The sequence below is a fragment of the Capricornis sumatraensis genome, chromosome 9 (genome assembly GCF_032405125.1).
Source record: "Capricornis sumatraensis isolate serow.1 chromosome 9, serow.2, whole genome shotgun sequence".
NCBI classification, from domain to species: Eukaryota; Metazoa; Chordata; class Mammalia; order Artiodactyla; family Bovidae; genus Capricornis; species Capricornis sumatraensis.
In genome coordinates, this window is record NC_091077.1 from 49,283,379 (window position 1) to 49,303,778 (window position 20,400).

The 20,400-nt window shown below is 44.4% G+C and overlaps 1 protein-coding gene and 1 non-coding gene across 2 annotated transcripts; one reads left to right on the forward strand and one right to left on the reverse strand.

Annotated features, from left to right (window-relative positions):
• Positions 1-1,374: 1,374 nt before the first annotated feature.
• GFRA3 (GDNF family receptor alpha 3) lies at positions 1,375-18,803 on the reverse strand. The gene is made up of 9 exons (XM_068981510.1): positions 18,735-18,803; positions 18,124-18,148; positions 10,142-10,429; positions 6,387-6,479; positions 4,778-5,090; positions 2,480-2,583; positions 2,179-2,313; positions 1,677-1,765; positions 1,375-1,464 (listed from the first exon to the last, which is right to left on the reverse strand). The coding sequence occupies exons 1-9, from the start codon at positions 18,801-18,803 to the stop codon at positions 1,375-1,377; spliced, it is 1,206 nt and encodes a 401-aa protein (XP_068837611.1).
• On the forward strand, positions 10,870-10,941 carry TRNAE-UUC (transfer RNA glutamic acid (anticodon UUC)). The gene has a single exon. It is a non-coding gene; the product is annotated as a tRNA-Glu (tRNA).
• Positions 18,804-20,400: the final 1,597 nt, after the last annotated feature.

Here is a 20,400-nt window from a genome sequence, read left to right on the forward strand (position 1 = left end):
TACCCCACTGAAGTGTACAGGATGGCAGGTTGGCTGGGCATTTCCTGGGACAGGGGTATGTGGATACAAGAATGTTTAGAGAGTGGCTTCCCTATGCCACCCATTGCTCTGGCAGCTCTTCTGCACATGCTACCCCCAGTCACCTCCTCGCTGCCTTAAAACTTGGCTCAGAGAAAAATGTGAAGACAAACAAATATCCATCAATACAGAACTGTTAAATAAACTATGTATGTAGGAATATGCATTCATACAAGTCCATGTCACGCAGCTGATGAAAAGGATGATGTATTTCAAGCTCTTCTCATGGATGTTGAAAGGGGTCTGTGACTTACACTTTGACAGGCAGTGCCTGATCTTACTTACAAAGTATTATACATACCTATAGGTTCTCATGTGCACAGATGTACAGGGAGTAGCAGATCCTAGGCAGCAGCTGGGACTAGCACCTGGTCCACAGCCTCACATAAGTTACTTTTCTTCCAACTCCATGTCAAGTGCACAGGGAGGCTGAGAAACTTGCCCAGGGGTCACACAGAACCTGGTGGCAGGGTCACTGTGTCTCTTAGATAACCTGGCCTGTGCTCTTGTGTCTGTAACACCCCTCATTCTATATAAATTCACAATGTGGGACAATGGGAAAACAGAAAAGTTTTAAGTCAAAATGTTTAATCATAATCCAAGAGGCTAAGGGGACTCTAGGACAGCAGCAGGAAGAAACCAAGGCCCAAATGCTCCAGCTCCTGATCCTCAAGTGTTGTGTAGGATCCTGGGGCAGGGCTGGCAGTAGGTTCCCATCCCCCACTCAGAGGAGAAATCAAGGGATAGATAGGAGTCTTCCTCCAGCTTTCCTTACCATGAGGAATGTCTTTCCAGGTCACTTCAGAACACCCAATTCTGCCTACCTGGATAATGCAGAGAGTGTGACTGGTTTGTTACAGCCTGAGTGATCCTGGGTGGGCAGGAGAAAGAAATAAGGAGAGAACCCGGGAGAGCTGGATACCACCAGATGATACGCTGAAGTCCTAAGAAGGGGCAGCCCGAGAAGAAGTGAAGGGAATGACGCTGGCAGTCCAGTGGTTAGGACTCTGAGTGCGCACTGGGAGGGTCTAGCTTCAATCCCTGGTTGGGGAACTAGAATCCCACAAGCCGTGTGGTACAGCCAAACAACAACAAGAAAATAAAAAAAGAAGTGAAGGGCATGAGAACTCGGCTAGTCAGCTTCTACCATGACCTCATCTGGAGTTGACTGGACATAGGTCAGGGTTGCCACGTGGTAGACTGAACCTCCTTCCTGATGCTGTTCCTTCCTCACCCATTGCAGGCAGCAGGTCAGCTGGTGTGGTAGAAGGGAAGAGGGCCCCTGAGGAAGTCCAGCTACCAGAGGCTCAAGAGCAGAATCAAGGTAAGAGTACAGGAAAAAAGAGTGGGCACCCAAGGCTGTGGCCTCAGAGCAGGGTTTTTGTTCTGTGGGAAAAATGAAATGGAGTCAGCTCCACCCTTTGCACCACCTCAGCTTCCATCAAGGCCTGTTCCCCTCCCCTGAGGTGTCCATTAGAGGCCTACAGTCCTCATGACCAAAAGGAACTCACACCACCCCCAGTCTCTTTTTCCCCTTGTCTGGGTTTCCCCCGATGGTCCAGAAAAGGCAGGAGGGGGTATAACAGAGGAGCCCCTACCTGGCGTTCCATCACCGAAAAGGTAGAGGCTGCCCAGTCCTGGGAGAAGAGTTGGCTGTGAAAACGCATCTTAGCTGAAATGGCCTCCACTGAGGAGAGAAGGAAGACAGAGAGCAGGCAGATGTTGGAGAGTTCTTAGGCTCCAAAAGAAGGAAAGGAAATGTCTCAGGGATCCTGGCATATATGAGGGTGGGTGTGTGGCAGGTGGGAATGGGATATTATCTCATTCTGCTTGCTATTCCTTGAGCTGAAGAGTGTCCCTGGGGCTCAGACAGGTGAAGAGGCAGCTTGGCAGGGGCAGGAGGGTAGTCATTTAGGGAATGGGAGAAGGCAGAAAGGCCCAGGCTGGGGAGATGTAAGCCTATGCTAAGGGCTGAGGAGGGGGTTGCTGCATCTGCAGGAGATGGATGGAACCAGTTTGGACCACAGAGCTGACCCCTTCACTCTCCTGGGGTCGAGCTGAACCAGCCACAGGGACTGGGAGCAGATGGCAAGCACTCACTAAGGCAGGGGTTGTGGGAGAAGGACTCTTCCAGCCGCTCACACTCCTCTTGCAGATTGCCACTGCCTCGGCAGGTGCAGCTTAAGGCAACACTGGCATTGATATTGCTGACAAAATTGGGAGTCAAAGCAGTCCCTATGGGGTGAAGAGAAGATTATCGGTGACTAAGCCAACCCCGCCTTCAGCTCCCATCCGTCTCCCACCTGTTTCAGGACCACTCCATCTGGGTTCAGCTTGAGAGCATTTTCACCCGCCAGGCTGGCCAACCTGTTGGCTCCCTACCCACGTCCCCCCGCCTCACCAATCAGCCCCATGTATGCTCGCAGACATCTGGACTCCTCTGTTGCACAGGTCCCTAGGATGTCCATGGGATGGCAGTGGGTCTGAAAATCTGCCAGACGTGATCTGAAAAAAAGGAAATTTCAAGAGTCCCTGTTGACGGTCTGGCCTGCAGCCATCAACTTGCTGCCCCTTTAGCTGACGTGCCTATCTTCATGCCAAATCATCCTCTGCCTTTCAGAGCCTGAGCCATGGCCTCCTCCTGAGTGAGACCTGCTCCTGTCACAGTCAAATATACTATCACCCCAGTCTCCACAGCATATCACTTTTAACCTGGGCTCCAAAATCTCTAATTATGAGACCTCAGGCAGTTCCTTTAACCTCAGTTTCCTTGACAGTAAATAGAGACAAAAATAGCACTACCTTGTGGATTTTTGTGAGGATGGAGTAAGAGCATTAAATGTACAGCATTTATTAGGTCCTGGTATACAGTGAGTATTCAGTAAATGTTAGATATTATTATTTTAACACTCATCCTACAATAGGTAAAGCTGGTTATCTTTAGGCAATGGAATTATGAATATATTTTTCTATATATATGTGCAGTTTTCCTTACATTTTGCCTTGTGTTAGATCAGTGGTTTACTTCTCTGTCATCCCCATTCAACTGCAAACTCCTTGAAGGGAGGGACAATATCTTAGTCATCTAGCCCAGCACTTGTTATGTGATTGTGATAGTAATAGTAACAGCTACCAGCATAACAACAGGCAGCATAGCAGAGCCTTTAGGAGCAGACTCTAGGCCAGACTTCTTCCATTCTAAACTTCATTAACAAACCTGACTTACTATCTAGGGGTGAATTTGAGTAAGTTATTTATCCTTTCTCTGCTGTGGTTTCTTCATTTGTAAACTGAGGATGATAAAAAAAATAATAATAACAATCTTACAGTTCTTGTGAATTTTAGAAGAGTTACTAGATGTTAAGTACTTAAAACAGTACTTAGCCCATAGTAATTACTAAGTGTTAATATTATGTTAACTAAGAGCTTTTATTATGTAATATCTTACAGAAGAGGAATTGGGACTCAAGAGAGGTGACTTGCCCAAGGTTACAGAGAACTAAGTGGTAGAACCAAGCTGCAACACAAAGTTGGTGTGACTCTCACTGTCAACAAATATCACCTGAAAGGATGATAACTTCAATCTGATGAATGTTTGCGTGAGAAGGTCAAAGTAAGCCAGATTAAAATTTTGCTTAAATTTTGATCAGACACCTTACAATTCTTCATGTTCTTTGATTTGGTAATGACATTTGTAGCAACACAACCTAAGCAATAATTAGATTTGTGCACAAAGATGAATGAATAACAGTAATATTTATTGCAGCATTATTTATAGCAATAAAGAAAGCAACCTAAATATCTATAAATAGAGAAATTATTAAATAAAATATGGGGCATCTATAAGGTGAAATACAATGTACACAGTTAAAAAGTAAGTTGTTAAAGAACAGTAAATGACAAAATAAGCACCATCATTTACTGAGTGCTTACTTAACTGCACCAGTAAGCTAACTCTCTACATAAATTATGTAATTTAACTCTCACCAGAATCCCTAGAGGTCTGCATTATTATCCCAGTTTTTACAGAGGAGTAAGTGGAACCTCAGAGAAGGCAATGGCAACCCACTTCAGTACTCTTGCCTGGAAAATCCCATGGACGAAGTAGCCTGGTTGGCTGCCTGCCGTCTATGGGGTCGCACAGAGTCGGACACAACTGAAGCGACTTAGCAGCAAGTGGAACCTTGGGTTAAGTGACAGAATTTTAAGTTAAGTGATAGATGCAAGGTCACACAGACAAGGATTTAAATTCACATATGTCTGACTTCAGAGCTTGTCTTCATCTCTATTCCATACTGCTTCCATCGGAAAATGCTCACCAGATATGCACCGTAAGTGGAAGAAAAGCAAGACAAATATACTCTCAAAATGTCTGATTTTGTTTATCTATAGAGAAGAAAGATGGGAAGGAAATGCTCTCCAAAGTATGTTAGATTAACTCCAGGTGATAGGTTTGGGGTGATATTTTAAGACATTTTTATATTTTCTAAGGTTTTTATACCGTGTGTGTGTGTGTGTGTGTGTACACACACACACACATTTACCCCTAGAAAAGAGTTTCAAAAGGTATCGAGAGTAGCTACGTGGTGAAGTCAGTCCAGGATCCCTGGGCTAGGTTAGATTCAACCCTGCCCAGGAAGAAGCCCGGAAGGAGTGGCACCCACCCCGTTCACTAGAGCCCAGCATATAGCACCCGCACCTGCACAGCGGGTCGGATACGCAGACGTGCCGAAGCTCCAGGCAGTTGGGGGCCTCCGGGGGCAGCGCGCAGCTGGGGGCGATGGTGTTGCGCCGGCGCTGCCCGCAGCCCTGATCGGTAGGCGCGCAGGGGCACAGCAGCAGGCCCTGCGAGTGAGGCTCTGAGGCCTTCTCGAAGAAGGCGCGCAGCTGCCTTTGGCAAGTGTGGCGCTGGCAGCGGGACCCAGAGCACGCCTCCCCGTACGCCTTGCGCAGCCGGTCACACTTGTCATTGAGAGTACACAGCATGGCGAACTTGAGGCAAAGGTCCGAGTCTGGGGGGAGAGGGGAAGCAAGTCAGCAGTCCTCTTCACAGACCTGCAGCCCAGCCTCTGATTTATCAAGGGCGGTAGTGGGAGGGCATGACCGTCAGGGAGGACTGCCCTGAAAAAGGCCTTGCCCTCTAGCCTCAAACAACACTGGTATTCATGAGCCTCCCCAATCCTGCTCCTCTGCTTGCCTAGGTTTTTTTGTTTTGTTTTGTTTGCTTTTAAGCCACATACATCTAACCAAATCCTTTTTACAATCCTATGCAATGAGTGAGATCCCATGGTGGAAACTGTAACCAAGAGGCCCTACAACATTCTAAAGTACTTTCTGGGAAATTCCCTGGAAGTCCAGCAGTTAGGACACCAGTCTTTCACTTCTGAGGGGTTCCATCCTTGGTGGGGGAACTAGGATCCCACAATCCTCCTGGTGTGGAAAAGTATACTTTCTGAACTGTCCGCAACAGATGCAACCAACTTCTACTTAGGATTTTGGTTCTGTATCTGTATTCTGTCCATCTTTCTTTGATTGATGCATGCATAAAAAAACCCATACTCTGAGTCTTGGGAAATCATGGTGATATTTCTATTAACAGAATATTTCAGCAGTCAGAACAATGAAGTAACTGGAATAGGTTATTCCCAGATTCCTTGTAACCTAGAGCTTCTAATATAGAAATTTCTATACTTTTCTCTCAAAATTCTAATATGAAGAACTGACTGTACAACAAATCTCACATCTCTCTCAAAAAGAGAGTGCATGTGTGTCTTCCTCTCCAATTAACACAACAGCCTCACTTTCTTGAAAAACATGCATCATAGTCCTTGCCAGACAGATGGCTCCCCACCCTGAATCACTCCTGAGGAGTCACACTCTCTCTCACCATTCCCTGCCCAACACCTCGCCCATCCCATTAGAATGGTTGAAAACAAGCAATTTCCTGGTCTTCAGGGACCACAAGCTACTTTCCTGGCTGCCTCAAATTAGGGTAAATACTCCATTTCAGCACATTTTTTCCCTGGAACTGCTGCCACTCCCTTCTAACCCTTTGTAGTGATCCACCCTTTGGAAGCTAGAAGCTCTAACAGGCTCTCTTCGATTATCTCCTTAATAACTATTGCTTTTTGTTGATTTGTGAGACTAGATAATGCCCTATAGCTCAGACTCTCACCATGACAGGGCTTCTTTAGTCACCTGGCAGTCTAGAACTCTCCCCTCTTATTACCCAGCTGTGTTCCCCACTAGCCACCCTTCCCGCAGGGTCCAGGCCCTCCCATACTCCAGCCCCAGCTGGCCCTGCACACCTGGTATGAGCATGTTCAGTTTGCTGAGATTCATTTTCCAGGGTTTTCTGGTCACTGTGTCTTCATAGGGAGAGACATCCAGCTCATAGTCACCTAGAGACAAGGTAGGATGCATCAGAATCCTGAGGACTGGGCTGGGATGAGAGTAGGAGGGGCTGAAGCTCCTGGGGAAAAGGCAAAGGCACAGTCTCTACCCAACTAGCTGCATCCTGGGCGGAAGAGAGGAAAAAAAACAGGGCCATTAAGGTACAGGCTAGGCTTGATGAATAAACTGGGTTTAATGGTAAGAATAATAAAGCTACTGTTTGTTGTGCACACTGTATACTGGGTACTATGGTATTATATATATAAATATGCTATATATTTATATATATACAATTTCACTTAGTCTTCATAGAAGTCTTTGGGTAGGTAAAAGGAAACTGAGGATAAAAGAGGTTTAATTCACTTGCTCAGGCTCACATAAGCTAATAAGTGGAGCCGGGATTTGAAATCTGGATTATCTGATTCCAGAGTCTCCACTCTTAACTACTATACATATCGCCTGTGGGTATGTAAACAAGTAAAGGGATTCTGTCTTGTTTGCTCTTGCAGTTGGGGAAGGGGCCATGGTGAACTCTGTTCCAGGACCAGCCACTTGGCTATGGAGATTTATCACACGCTGAGGTGATGGAAACGTGACCAGGCCCAGAATGAAACTGACTGAGAAAAGCAGAGAAGGGAGAGACAATGATTTCAAAGGAAATACATCTCTTTCAGATGCCCTCATGGGGCAGTGGGCTCCTGAAAGAGATGTACAGGATCTTATAAAATCACTGCATACACAATGTTGTTAACCAACCGTACCTCAATTTAAAAAAAATCACTGCATAGCTCATACACAAGGTGCTTAATAAATGCTGGTTAAAAGCTATTGTTTAAAGACAGAGGTGAGCTTGCAGGGACATTCTGTGAGTATGTCTTCAGTAGAGAAGGGATATAGATAGTATCAAGCAAATTGGAAAGGATGATTTGAATGCCTGGGGAGACCTGGGAGCTCCCAAGGGAAAAGAGGGGGAAGGCAAGAGGATTTAGGGAGAGGGTTCAGGTGAAGCTCTAGAAGTGAGATGATTAGGATGAGGAGAGGAAGTTAGGGAACAAGGAGAGTGGTATATTGTATTACTGTTTCCAGTTGCTTGCTGGAGGATGATTATATATGCTTACCTGTTGCCATGTTCTAGGCCCCCTAGGAGAGTACTGTACTTTCCCACCCTGCTGTAAGGTTTGGCTATGTGACTTGCCTTGGTCTGTGGATTGTGAGCTTCAGAGACTTAATCACCTCTAAGAAAAATTTTTAATAACTACCACGTGGTCCTGCTGTGGTTCTTTTCCACCTACCATCCTGGATCCTCAATGAAGAAGACAGGCGGAGCAAAAACAAAGCCAACTCATGGAAGCCCATGGCAGATGTGTGTAACATGAACAAAAGTTACATTTTTGTTGGTGAAAGCCAAGGATTTTGCGGTTGGTTGAATAATTTAGCAAACTCTTATTAAACATGTAATTGGTATCTAGAAGTGCAGTGCTGAAGTAACAAAATCTAAAATAAACAGTATTAGCTTTGGAACTGGGCAGTGAATAAGCTGTTATTGGGGGCTGGCAGCTCTCATTATGCAGTGGCACAATGTTTGGTAAAATTGTTGCCTGCAATAACTTGGAAGAAAGATGATGTACCAGTGCGCTTGTGCTTTAAGAGGAAGAAGCTAAGAAAAGGAAGATTACTAGTATGTCGTGAATGCTCATATTTGGCCAGGTACCACAAGAAAGATAAAAGCTTAGAGAATTGACCAGTTTACCAATAAGGAGCAAACAGAGAAGAAAGAATATGGAAATTCTAGGACTTGCAGGATTAAGAAATGCAACTGCTTCTCATATTCTAATGGTAAAAGATAAAACTGAAAAGTGCTTTGAGTAATAAGCTCAATTACAACTCAGCCTTGGGGCAAAGACAAATTCAAGTTCGTGGCTATCATGCCCTTTGTGGAGATCGCATCGATTAAGACAGTATCCAATAAATCCTGCCAGTTGGACAAATATGCTCAGGGAAAAAAGACTGAGATAGTGGCTCAGGCACAGAAGTTTGATAAGCGCAAGGTACCTCTAATTAGGTCTGGAAAGAGATGTATGTCTTGAAAAGGATTATAGGAACAGCTACTGGCACACGAGGTGACAGAAATCAAAAGATATAAAACACAATTATGTATTGAGAGAGTTGTACTGCTAAGAGCCACCAGCCTGGATTAAAAGAGACTCTGACTATTTGAGACTTAAGATGCTCCAACATTCCTCAACTAAGAAGCAAGCAGAGAATGCTATTCAGTCCCTAAGGAGGTCGTAGTCTCCAATGCCCTTTTCAGATGTAGCCCAAGAAAATAATGGAAAAGAAAGGACGTCCCAGAGGGCTGAGAAACTCCTGGGCTTTTGCTCCCCAATGAGTAAAAGCAGGGCCTTATTAAAGAGCAATTCCTACTCCCAGGGAAGACAGCCCTTGCATCAGTTGTGTGGCAGGACTTCAGAATTGCTATGAATCAATGTCTGCCATGTGCTTCCCATTATTCCTCTTTCTGAGTTTGTTGTACTTCTCCTGTCCCTGTTTACTACATATTGAGTATATATGGGAAGCAGATGACTTTTTAGTATATAGGTTTCTAGATTAAGAGGAACCACACATTCAGACATTATACAGAAATTGCCACAAGATAATATCCAAGTCGGGGATCTTGGAGTCTGATGTTCTGCTTAAATAGAATACTTGGGCACCTTCCTTAGATAGTGAGTAGTTATATTTTGCTTGTGGAAGGTAGGGAAATGAATGTTTTGACCAAGTGATGAACTACAGTAGATTGCACTACTGTTTCTACTTATTTTTACCCTTCCTGTAAGACTACACATCCTCATTTATTGCCATGAGATTTTTAGAGTCCCCTGGGAGAGGACATCAGGTTTGACCGTGTGATCTGCTTGTCAATGGAATGTGAGCAGAAGTATTTCATGTGATGTCTGAGCAGAAACTTTTAAAGGCATCGAATGATTCTGCCAGTGCTCATTTCCCTCTGCCATCAGAAAGGAATATCCCAGGTAGAGGCTGAACTGGATCCCAGAACGAAAAGGACACATGACACAGACAAGACAAAACCTGAGTAAGAACTTAACCTTTGTTTTACAAGACCCCATTTCATTATTGCGGCATAGTCCAGTAAAATTGACTATATAAAAAGGGATCTTTAGAGTCAGAGGAAGCTCCTCTTTGGTCTTCCAGTGCCCTTTGTCTTTTACCATCTCTTGTGTGGTTAATGAGTATCCTCTCTGTTAAAGGCTGCACCAGGACACAGCCTCCCAGCCTCTCTGAACCTATGGATTATCTTGTATTTGTATGTTATATTTATGGGTTAAGACCATTTCCCTCCACTTCCTCTCCATATCCATCTGTTTCAGGAGTTCCCATGTTGGGCCTTAGCCTGGTTCAGAGATCTTCCAAGAGGCAGCCACATGTTTCCAGGTAAAAGAAAGGGGGAAGTAGTGGGAAGGGAGGGCAGTATTCTGGGACCCAAAAGGATACAGCCAATTTCTCCTTGCATTTCTTACCGATGTCAAATGCAGAGCTTCATTATCATCCCTGTCAGAATCTACCATGTGGCCCATATCCAACAGGATTAAAAATCAACTCCCAAGAGCCATCTTCCCTAGCTTAGCCCACTCTAGGATGGGAGCCTCACCAAGGCTGCGGGCAGGATGAATGGTCCAGTAGATGTTCAGGCAGGTAGCTTGGTTCTTCATGCGCCGATGGCATGTACAGCTCATCAGAGAGCTATTCCTGAGTTGCTGTGCTGCCTCCATGCAGTCCTCAGGGACCAAAGGCTCCTCTGCAGGTGATGAGGTGCTTATACTTGAGGCACAGGAATTCAGGTAGTGGTAGGTAGCATTGCAAGTGGGATCGGCCTGGCACTTCCTCCTGGCCTGGATACAGCTGTTTGTGAGTCGGCCTTCTGTGGGGAGGTGGTCCCCTATGGAGGGAGAGAGGTCAAGAGAGGCTTACATAAGGTCAGACTAGCTGTCCAAGAAAACCGAGTCATAAGGTAGGATGGGGGGATTCTGGATGAAATCTTTAGCAGGAAAGTTTTGGGGTAGCACAGAGGCCTTTAGTGGGGAACAAGAAGTCCAGCAGGAGGGTCTGCCGTGGTCACAATCTGGACAGAAGAGATCAGGCTCAAGAAAGGGTAGAGGTTTGATAAAGAAAGGCTGCTCAGCCTCCTGGGAAGGGAAGGGGAACAACTGTTTGACGCTGAGCCTGATGACCCTGCCAGGTACTGGGAAGAGGGCCCTGAGCAGAGTTATGCCATGAACAGGGCTAGCATCATAACCAGAGAGTTGAGAATGTACACGGGAGTGCTAAAGGACCGTTAGCAACAACTCTCAGTTTCCATTAAAAGTCACTTAAGGGAATTCCCTGGTAGTTCAGTGGTTAGGACTCAGTGTTTTCATTGCTGAGACCCAGGTCCAATCCCTGGTCAGGGAACTAAGATCCTGCAAACCTTGCAGCACAGCCAAAAAAAAAAAAAAGTCACTTAAAAATAACATAGTGTAAACAAAATTAAAAACTTAAAAAATATATATAATAAAAACCCTTATAGTGGGAACTTGCTGGGATTGGGGTAGGGCACTTTTACTGATTCTGTTACTTACTCAAGAATATCATGGTTGGTTATAGGTCAGCCCTGGAGAAAGGCCCTGCGCTCTAGGCCTTAGGGTCCCTGTCTAGTGGCAACGACACACCATCATCCCCCAGCTTTTCAAGGCAGGACATCTAGGAGTCATTCTGAATTCTTTTCTTTCCTTCACATCCTATGTTCAATCCAGCAAATCCTGTCAATTTCACTACATATCTGGAACCTCTCCATTTCTCTCCATATCTATCACTCCTTCCTTAGCTCAGTTCAGTTCAGTCGCTCAGTTGTGTCTGACTCTTTGCGACCCCATGAATCACAGCACACCAGGACTCCCTGTCCATCACCAACTCCCGGAGTTCACTCAGAATCACGTCCATCGAGTCAGTGATGCCATCCAGCCATCTCATCCTCTGTCGTCCCCTTCTCCTCCTGCCCCCAATCCCTCCCAGCATCACTTTTCCAATGAGTCAACTCTTCACATGAGGTGGCCAGAGTACTGGAGTTTCAGCTTTAGCATCATTTCTTCCAAAGAACACCCAGGGCTGATCTCCTTGCAGTCCAAGGGACTCTCAAGAGTCTTCTCCAACACCACAGTTCAAAAGCATCAATTCTTCAGCACTCAGCCTTCTTCACAGTCCAACTCTCACATCCATATGTGACTACTAGAAAAACAATAGCCTTGACTAGATGGACCTTTGTTGGCAAAGTAATGTCTCTGCTTTTGAATATGCTATCTAGGTTGGTCATAACTTTCCTTCCAAGGAGTAAGCGTCCACCATCAATTCCTGTCTGAACTACTTGAGAGTCCTTATTGGTCTCCATGATTCCATCTTCGAAATTCATTCTTCCTTACCACTCAGCCATCTTTTTTGTTTTCCAGCTTTATCGAGATACGATTGACATACATTTGATACATGTATATACTGTAAAATGTTACCACAATTGGTTAACAAATCTTTCACTTCACATAATTACCATTTTCTGTTGTTGCATCCATCTTTTTTAATAAACTATTTTAGGTTGTGAAACATTTTTATTGAAGTAAAATTCATGTCTGGTAACCATTCTGAGATGTATAGAAATAGCAAATCACTATATTGTTCACTAGGAACATAGCATTGTAAGTCAATTATACTTCAAAAACAAACAATCTCATAGGAAAAGAAATCAGATTTGCAGCTACCAGAGGCAGAGGGTGGGAAGGAAGAACTGGATGAAGGTAGTCAAAAGATGCAAACTATTTAGAAAAAAGAGAGAGAGAGAAGAATCATGCAACATAAAATCAATCATCTTAAAGGGCACAAGTAAATGGCATTTAGTATATTCACAGTGTTGTACAACCATCACTTCATTTCCAATTCATAAATCCAATTCATTTTCATCACCCCAACAGGAAGCTCATACCCATTAAACAGTCACTCTCCATTCTCACTTCCCCCTGGTAGTCAGCTGTCTCTACACACTTACCTATCCTACATGTTTCATGTAAATGGAACCATAAAATATATACTTTTGTATCTAGCGTCTTTCATCTAACATACTTTTTTTGACATTCACCCACATTGTGGTATATATCAGTGTTTCACTCTTTCTTATGAATAATATTTTATTGCATGGATACCATAATTTGTTTTGTTTATGTAAACATTAGCTGATGGACATTTGGGTAGTTTCCATCTTTGGCTTACTGTGAATAGTGCTATGTAAACATTTATGCACAGGTATTTGCTTAAACACCTGTATTCATTTTTCTTGCGTATTTCTCTAGAAGTGGAATTGCTGGGTCACATGATAATTCTATGTTTAACTTTCTGATGGGCCACTAGATTGTTTTCCACAGGAGCTGCTATCATTTTACATTCCTACTAGCAGTGCATGAGGGTGGTTCCAATTTCTCTACATACTTATTAACTCATGTTTTCTGTTTTTTATTGTTTTTACAGCCATCCTTATGGGTGTAAGCTAGTATCTCATTGTGGTTTTCACTTGCATTTCCCTAATAACTAATGATATTGAGCATATTTTCATGTTTTTGTTAGTCATTTGTATATCATGTTTGCTAATAAAGTATAACATAGAAATATACATGAATCAAAAATGTACAGCTTAATGAATTTCTAAGTACATATACCTGTGTAACCAGATCCCCAGATAAAGAATCAGAACATTACTAGCATGCCAGAAGCTATCTGCCAGTCACCATCTTCCTAACAAAGCAAATACAACGTCTTGATTTCTGACATTAGTAATTTGTTTTGCCTGTTTTTCAATCATACATGTGTTTTTGGTGTCTTGGCTCCTTTTGTTTAATATTAAGTTTCTGAAATTCACTCACACTGTTAAGTATAGTTGCAAATAGCTTATTTTCATTGCTGTATAGCATTCCATTGTGTGAATATAACATAATTTTAATGCTAACTAGCATTATATGGGAGAAGACAATGGCACCCCACTCCAGGACTCTTGCCTGGAAAATCCCATGGATGGAGGAGCCTGGTAGGCTGCAGTCCATGGGGTCGCTAAGAGTCGGACACGACCGAGGGACTTCACTTTCACTTTCACTTTTCACTTTCATGCATTGGAGAAGGAAATGGCAACCCACTCCAGTGTTCTTGCCTGGAGAATCCCAGGGATGGGGGAGCCAGGTGGGCTGCCGTCTATGGGGTCACACAGAGTCGGACATGACTGAAGCGACTTAGCAGCAGCAGCAGCATTATATGGGATCATCTCTTAACTGTTCTCTTGGCAAAACATCCTGGAATGCAAAGTAAAGTGGGCCTTAGAAAGCATCACTATGAACAAAGCTAGTGGAGATGATGGAATTCCAGTTGAGCTACTTCACATCCTAAAAGATGATGCTGTGAAAGTGCTGCACTCAAATGCCAGCAAATTTGGAAAAGTCAGCAGTGGCCACAGGACCGGAAAAGGTCAGTTTTCATTCCAATCCCAAAGAATGGCAGTGCCAAAGAATGTTCAAACTACCAGACAGTTGCATTCATCTCACACGCTAGCAAAGTAATGCTCAAAATTCTCCAAGCTAGGCTTCAACAGTATGTGAACTGAGAACTTCAGATGTTCATGCTGGATTTAGAAAAGGCAGAGGAAATAGAGATCAAACGGCCAACATCTGTTGGAACATAGAAAAAGCAAGAGAGTTCCAGAAAAACATCTACTTCTGCTTTATTGACTATGATAAAGTCTTTGATTGTGTGGATCACAACAAACTGTGGAAAATTCTTCAAGAGAGGGAATACCAAACCACCTTACCTGCCTCCTGAGAAATCTGTATGCAGGTCAAGAAGCAACAGTTAGAACCAGACATGGAACAACAGACTGGTTCCAAATTGGGAAAGGAGTATGTCAAGGTTATATACTGTCACCCTGCTTATTTAACTTATATGCAGAGTACATCATGTGAAATACTGAACTGGATGAAGCATAGCTGGAATCAAGATTGCCGGGAGAAAGATCAATAACCTCAGATATGCAGATAACACCACCATTATGACAGAAAGCAAAGAGGAACTAAAGAGCCTCTTGATGAAAGTGAAAAAGGAGAGTGAAAAAGTTGGCTTAAAACTCAACGTTCAAAAAACAAAGATCATGGCATCCAGTCCCATCACTTCATGGCAAATAGATGGGGAAACAATGGAAACAGTGAGCCCATTTTCTTGGGCTCCAAAATCACTGCAGATGGTGACTGTAGCCATGAAAATTAAAAGATGCTTGATCCTTGGAAGAAAAGCTATGACCAACCCAGACAGCATATTAAAAAGCAGAGACATTATGTTGCCAACAAAGGTCCGTTTAGTCAAAGCTATGGTTTTTCCTATAGTCATGTATGGATGTGAGAGTTGGAGTATAAAGAAAGTTAAATGCCAAAGAATGGATGCTTTTGAACTGTGGTGTTGGAGAAGACTCTTGGGAGTCCCTTGGACTCCAAGCAGATCAAACTAGCCAATCATAAAGGAAATCAGTCCTGAATATTCATTGGAAGGACTGATGCTGAAGCTGAAACTCCAATACCTTGGCCACCTGATGCGAAAAACCAACACTGGAAAAGACCCTGATGCTGGACAAGACTGAAGGCAGAAGGAGAAGGGGATGACAGAGGATGAGATGGTTGGATGACATCATCGACTGGATGGACATGAGTTTGAGCAAACTCCAGGAGTTGGTGATGGACAGGGAAGTCTGGCATGTAGTCCATGAGGTCTCAAGAGTCAGACACGACTGAGTGATTGAACTGATCAACTTAAAAACTGTGTATCAGATCATCTAATTTCTCTGCTTAAATCCTTCCACCAGCTTCCATTGCACTTAGGTTAAGATCTAGTTTATGAACTCTGGTTTACAAAGCCTTGTAGAGATCTGGCCCTGCCCAACTCTCTAACCTTCCCTCGTAGCTCTTTCTTCCTCTCCCACTTCCCTACATCAGCACCGACCTTCTTTTTGGTTGCCATTAAACGAGACAAGCTTGTGTCCACCTAACCTTTCTGTTTGAAATGCTCTTCCACCTGATCTTCACATGACTGGACCCTTCTGGTCATTCAGTGGCATCTCACAAAGGCTATCCCCAACCAACCAAAGTAAAATAGACCCCCAGCTACTCTAATATACTGTTATTCCAATTCTCTGCATAGTACTTATCACCATTTGATATATTTTTACTCCATTTTAAAATTTTCTTCCCAGCTAGATTTCCATGTCTATCTTATCACCACTCTGTTACCAGTGTTTAGAACAGTGCTTTTTCTTTGTAAGCTCCCACTAATATTTTAAAAATAACCAGATAACAAATATTTTATGAGCCACCCCAATAACTTCTCTGAGCACCTTCTACTTATAATCAGAGTCCCAAAATTAGGAGGGGCCTCCAAGTTTAGTTAGTCCAACATTCTCTTCCAATCATATAATAATCAATTAGATTACTTATTAAAATGTACATTTCTGAGCCCTAGCTCCAAACTACCAAACGAGAATCTCTCGTGATAATGCCTGGGAATCTGAATTTTAGCAAATTCACTAGAGAGAATGATGCCCCTTAAAGTTTGACAATTGATGCCATATCCAATGTGCAAAAAAGGGCAGGGTGAGCAGTACTGGTTTTTCCTTTTGCTTCAGGCTCTAATATGCCTCAACATGGCATTGTTACTTTTCCTTTAAAATTTTGGTATTTTGTTCATTGTGGATTTTTTGGCATTTATTTTTACTTTTTGACATGTACACACTGCTATATTTATTTAGTCATTATTTATTTGTTTATTTTTTGGCTGTGCTGGGTCTTCATTTTTGCATGCGGGCTTTCTCTAGTAGCAGAGATGGGGGTTACTCTCTTGTTGCAGTATTTTGGCTTCTCATTGTGGTGGCTTCTCTTGTTGCAGAGCACAGGCTCGAGATGCACAGGCTTCAGTAGTTGTAGCATGCAGGCGCAGTAGTTGTGACTTGTCAGTTCTAGGGCATGTGGGCTTCAGTAGTTCGAGGGCCCTAGAGTGTGCAGGCTTCAGTAGTTGTAGCTCACAGGTTCAGTTGCTCTGTGGCATGTGGAATCTTCCCAAAGGATCAAACCCGTGTCACATGCGTTGGCACACAGATTCTTATCCACTGCACCACCAGAGAAGTCCTTAATTTTGACTTTTTAAAAAATTTGTTTATTTATTTGGCTGTACTGGGTCTTAGTTGCAGCTCATGGACTCTTCAGTGTTTGCTGCAGCATGCAGGATTATAGCTGCAGCATGTGGGATCTAGTTCCCTAACCAGGGATCAAACCCGGTCCCCCTCCATTTGTAGCACGGAGTCTCAGCCACTGGACCACCACGGAAGTCCATAATTTTGATTTTTAAAAAGGGGATTGGACTAAACCAGAATTTCTCAATGCAGGGGATAAGAAAGAGAAAGGATGGGACCCTTTTAGGGACATATCAGAATTTCCAAAGGGAATCTGTGGTTCAAAAAGGCATGTTTGACAGGAATTCCCTGTAGTTCAGTGGTGAAAACTTTGTGCCTTTACTGCTGATGGCCCAAGTTCAATCCCTAATCAAGGAACTAGGATCTTGCATGGCCAAAATATGAACTAGGATCATGGCATGGCCAAAACAACAATGATAACAAACAAAAACAAAAAAGCATATATAACAATTTTATATGTGAAAGATGAACAAAAGGACTTTTGAAATTTCAAAATTTATTTAAGGAAGACATAAGATTTTTATCTTTATCAAAAAAGGGACATGGATTTAAACAGTTTGAAAAATGCTGCATGTTTAAGATGTTACTTCTAGTAGGTACCCAGAAAGTGCTTGCTGAAAGAAATGTACCAGGTTCAAGTCTCATTGCTTTAACTAGACTAAATATTAAATATTGAGTCATAACAATTTTCAAAAGTAAACCTCTCTAATTTCTTAGCTGATACAGTTCACCAAGTCTGAGCAGTGGCAGATCTGGGGGTATTGCAGCTCCACAAAAGAAGGTGTGGGTCATGTTAAATTTCATCACTAACAGAGTGTAACTTGTTCCACTAAATTGGTCATGATGAAGGTGTTGAAAATTTACCCGGATCCTGACATACAGCCAAACTGTTAGGGTAGTGAAATTTCCTGGGCAGCTCAATCAGATCAGTGATGTCTTGTTGCTCTGATTGACTGACAAAGTCAGTCTGAACAGGTCAGTACTTTCCCTTCTTCCTTCCTTATCTGTGTCTCAGCCAAGATTGCACTTCTGCAGTCCTACTTTGTGGAAGAGGTCATGTGCAGATAAGGACCTGGTCTCTGCCTCATGAGTCCCTCCAGCCAGGCTCTGGACGGGAGCCCCACAGTGAGATTTCTTAGGGGAATGGCATAGTCCTAAAATCAGGCCTCGCACCATGTACTACACAAACACTTGTTGTGGATCTATAACAGGGCAAGGCACTGTGCTGGGCAGCCTATACAGAAAGGCCATCTTACCCAATAGTAAGTTTTCTGCTCCAATTAAAATAATAATAAAGTACATCCTGAAGAGGGGGTTTGTTGATGGTGAGCAATATTCTCAACCACTCAGTAATGGTGTTGGCGATTTCTGGGCAGCAGTTTTCAACCCTAATTTGTGACAAGTCAGTTCTTTCTTTCTTTTTTGGGGGGTGAAAGTTCAGAGTCCTAACCACCAGGGAGTTCCCAGTGACAAGTTAGTTCTAACAAAAACTTCAATATTGTCATCTGTACCTAGTGGCCACTTTCCCAGTCTTTACACAGGGTGGAAGTCGTAAAGCCCATGTGGAGCAAAAGGCGTCCTGCTTCTGACTCTACCCGCCTCCTAGAAATGCTGTCTTGGTAGTGGCCTGGCTGCAGCTTGTTCCGTGACTGTATAGGAGCACATCAAAAGAGGGAAGAGGGGGAACCGGCAGCGAGGAGATGCCTGGGTGCCCTGGCCACGGTTGACACTCAATCTACAAGTTCAGACACTTGGACTAGGCGTAGAACCCAGCCCTTCCTGACACCCTAGGCTTTCTCCTCCAGTTCTCCAGGCTAGGGCGGACGCCCGGCACCAGGCAGCAGTGTGGGGTCTGAGACCTCTTTGGGCTCTGGTGCCAGCACCCCACTTACTGTAACCACCAGTCCCATCCCCTCGCTCCCCAGCCGGGGCGGCTCCAACGACACTCACCAGCTCGGAGCAGCAGCGGCAGCAGGAGCAGGAGCGCAGGCGGCAAAGGTCGCGGGTTCCGCGGGCGCGCCATGGTGGGGTGCGCGCGCTGGCTGTCGACGTCGGGTGTTCTGCCTGCACCCGACTCTGCGTTACCCTCTCTCCTAGCACAGGAGCTCTGTGAGCCGGGCTCCTCCACCGGCACCTCCCACCACTTCTCCCGCCCCTCCTCGCAGGGAGGGCGGAGCCGACACTCTCCCACCAGGGTCCCCGGCGCCGCCCTCCAACTTCAAAGCCAACGGACGCACCACGCAGCCTCTCCTACTAGGCCTAGAGGGCTGCGGGGGTTGGGGCGAGCCAGGCAGGGTACGCGCCGTGGAGCAACCACTGTAGGAGCTGCCACTGGACACTCGCCATCTCGGGGGTCCAAATATTGTTTTTTTTTTAAAAAAAGGATCCTTCTCTCACTTTCCGGAATCCGCTCTACCACCAAGAAACAACCACCCCAAATGAGATCTTGTAACAAACGCACGAGGGCACTTGCATTTCAAGTTTTGGGGGTTTTTTTTCCCCTTAGAATTTGCACATCTCTGATATCATTTCCCCGCATCAGTATCTTCAGGGGTGGGATTCCGTTGTATTATTAACCCCAAGATTCTGCAGACAGGTGAAATGACCTTGCTGGGGACAGACCTGGGGCCAGATCCCAGGACCTTTGCCAGACTAGACTCCTCCAAAATTCAGCCCCTTCAGTGTCATGAAGGATGGAAGGATCAAACCTCCCTCAGACTAAACTGCAGAGATTTCCCTGGACGAAAGATCATTGAGAAAGGTGGTTGGAGAGATCATTTAGGAGCCTTATCATTTTCAGAGGAGGGTTAGGAGAGCAAGCTACTCTATCAAGAGCAAATACCTAGAAGAAACCCAGGACTTCTACCCATAAAGATAAGGGTTATTTATTAGATCAATTTACTGGGCTGGTTCCCACATGCTCCCTGGATAAAGACAGAGGCAGAATGGCTTGTAAGAATGAGAACTAAACAGTACTTAGGGAAGATGGTAATGAAAGGTATTGAAGGGTGTCCTCCCCCAATTCCTCCAACCAAGCCCTCTCCTACTTCCACAGCCCACCTGGCAGAGGGCCAGGAGGGAGGGTACTGAGAAGTGCAATATATACCTCTGAGATTTATTGGCTGCTGCTTCTGAGTATGGCCATCCTGCTGTGGCCTCTGGGGGGCATTTGCCAATGTAATCAGCTCAGAAAGAGAGTCATTCCAGCCAGGGTGTAAATCACCCTTCACAAAGCTAGGAGAGAGACGTGGTGCTAGATAAGGAGAGAGACTTATGTGGCCTCCTGTGCCCTTTCCTCCCTTCTCCTGCCCAGGGGGAGCTGATTCCTGGGCTGTAATGCACTTTAAATGGAGTTTGTGCTTCATTTTAATCTATATCTGCCCTGCCAGTCTTACAGGAGAGCTGTGAAAGTGAACATCTGGCTACTCAGCTTTCATACAGGGCCTATTCCCCCCAACCCCCACCAGTTCCACCCTACCTCTGTGTACCTTTCCCAAGTCCTTCCCTCCAGTAAGATTAGGAAACTTCTGGCTGGGGAGCTGATAGACCCCACTTTCCGCTTCACTCTGGCAATAGTTCCAAAATGGGATTTACAAGGCAAAATGTAACAATATCAGGTG

What these genes read in the sequence shown, in the direction of transcription:
- GFRA3 (XM_068981510.1), bottom strand. Translation starts at nt 18,803, where the DNA reads ATGGCGCGCCCGCGGAACCCGCGACCTTTGCCGCCTGCGCTCCTGCTC. An exon ending in AGCATACATGGGGCTGATTG is followed by an intron (nt 2,314 to 2,479) that starts GTGAGGCGGGGG and finishes TTCACCCCATAG; the next exon opens with GGACTGCTTTGACTCCCAAT. An exon ending in CTCCCACAACCCCTGCCTTA is followed by an intron (nt 1,766 to 2,178) that starts GTGAGTGCTTGC and finishes TTCTCTCCTCAG; the next exon opens with TGGAGGCCATTTCAGCTAAG.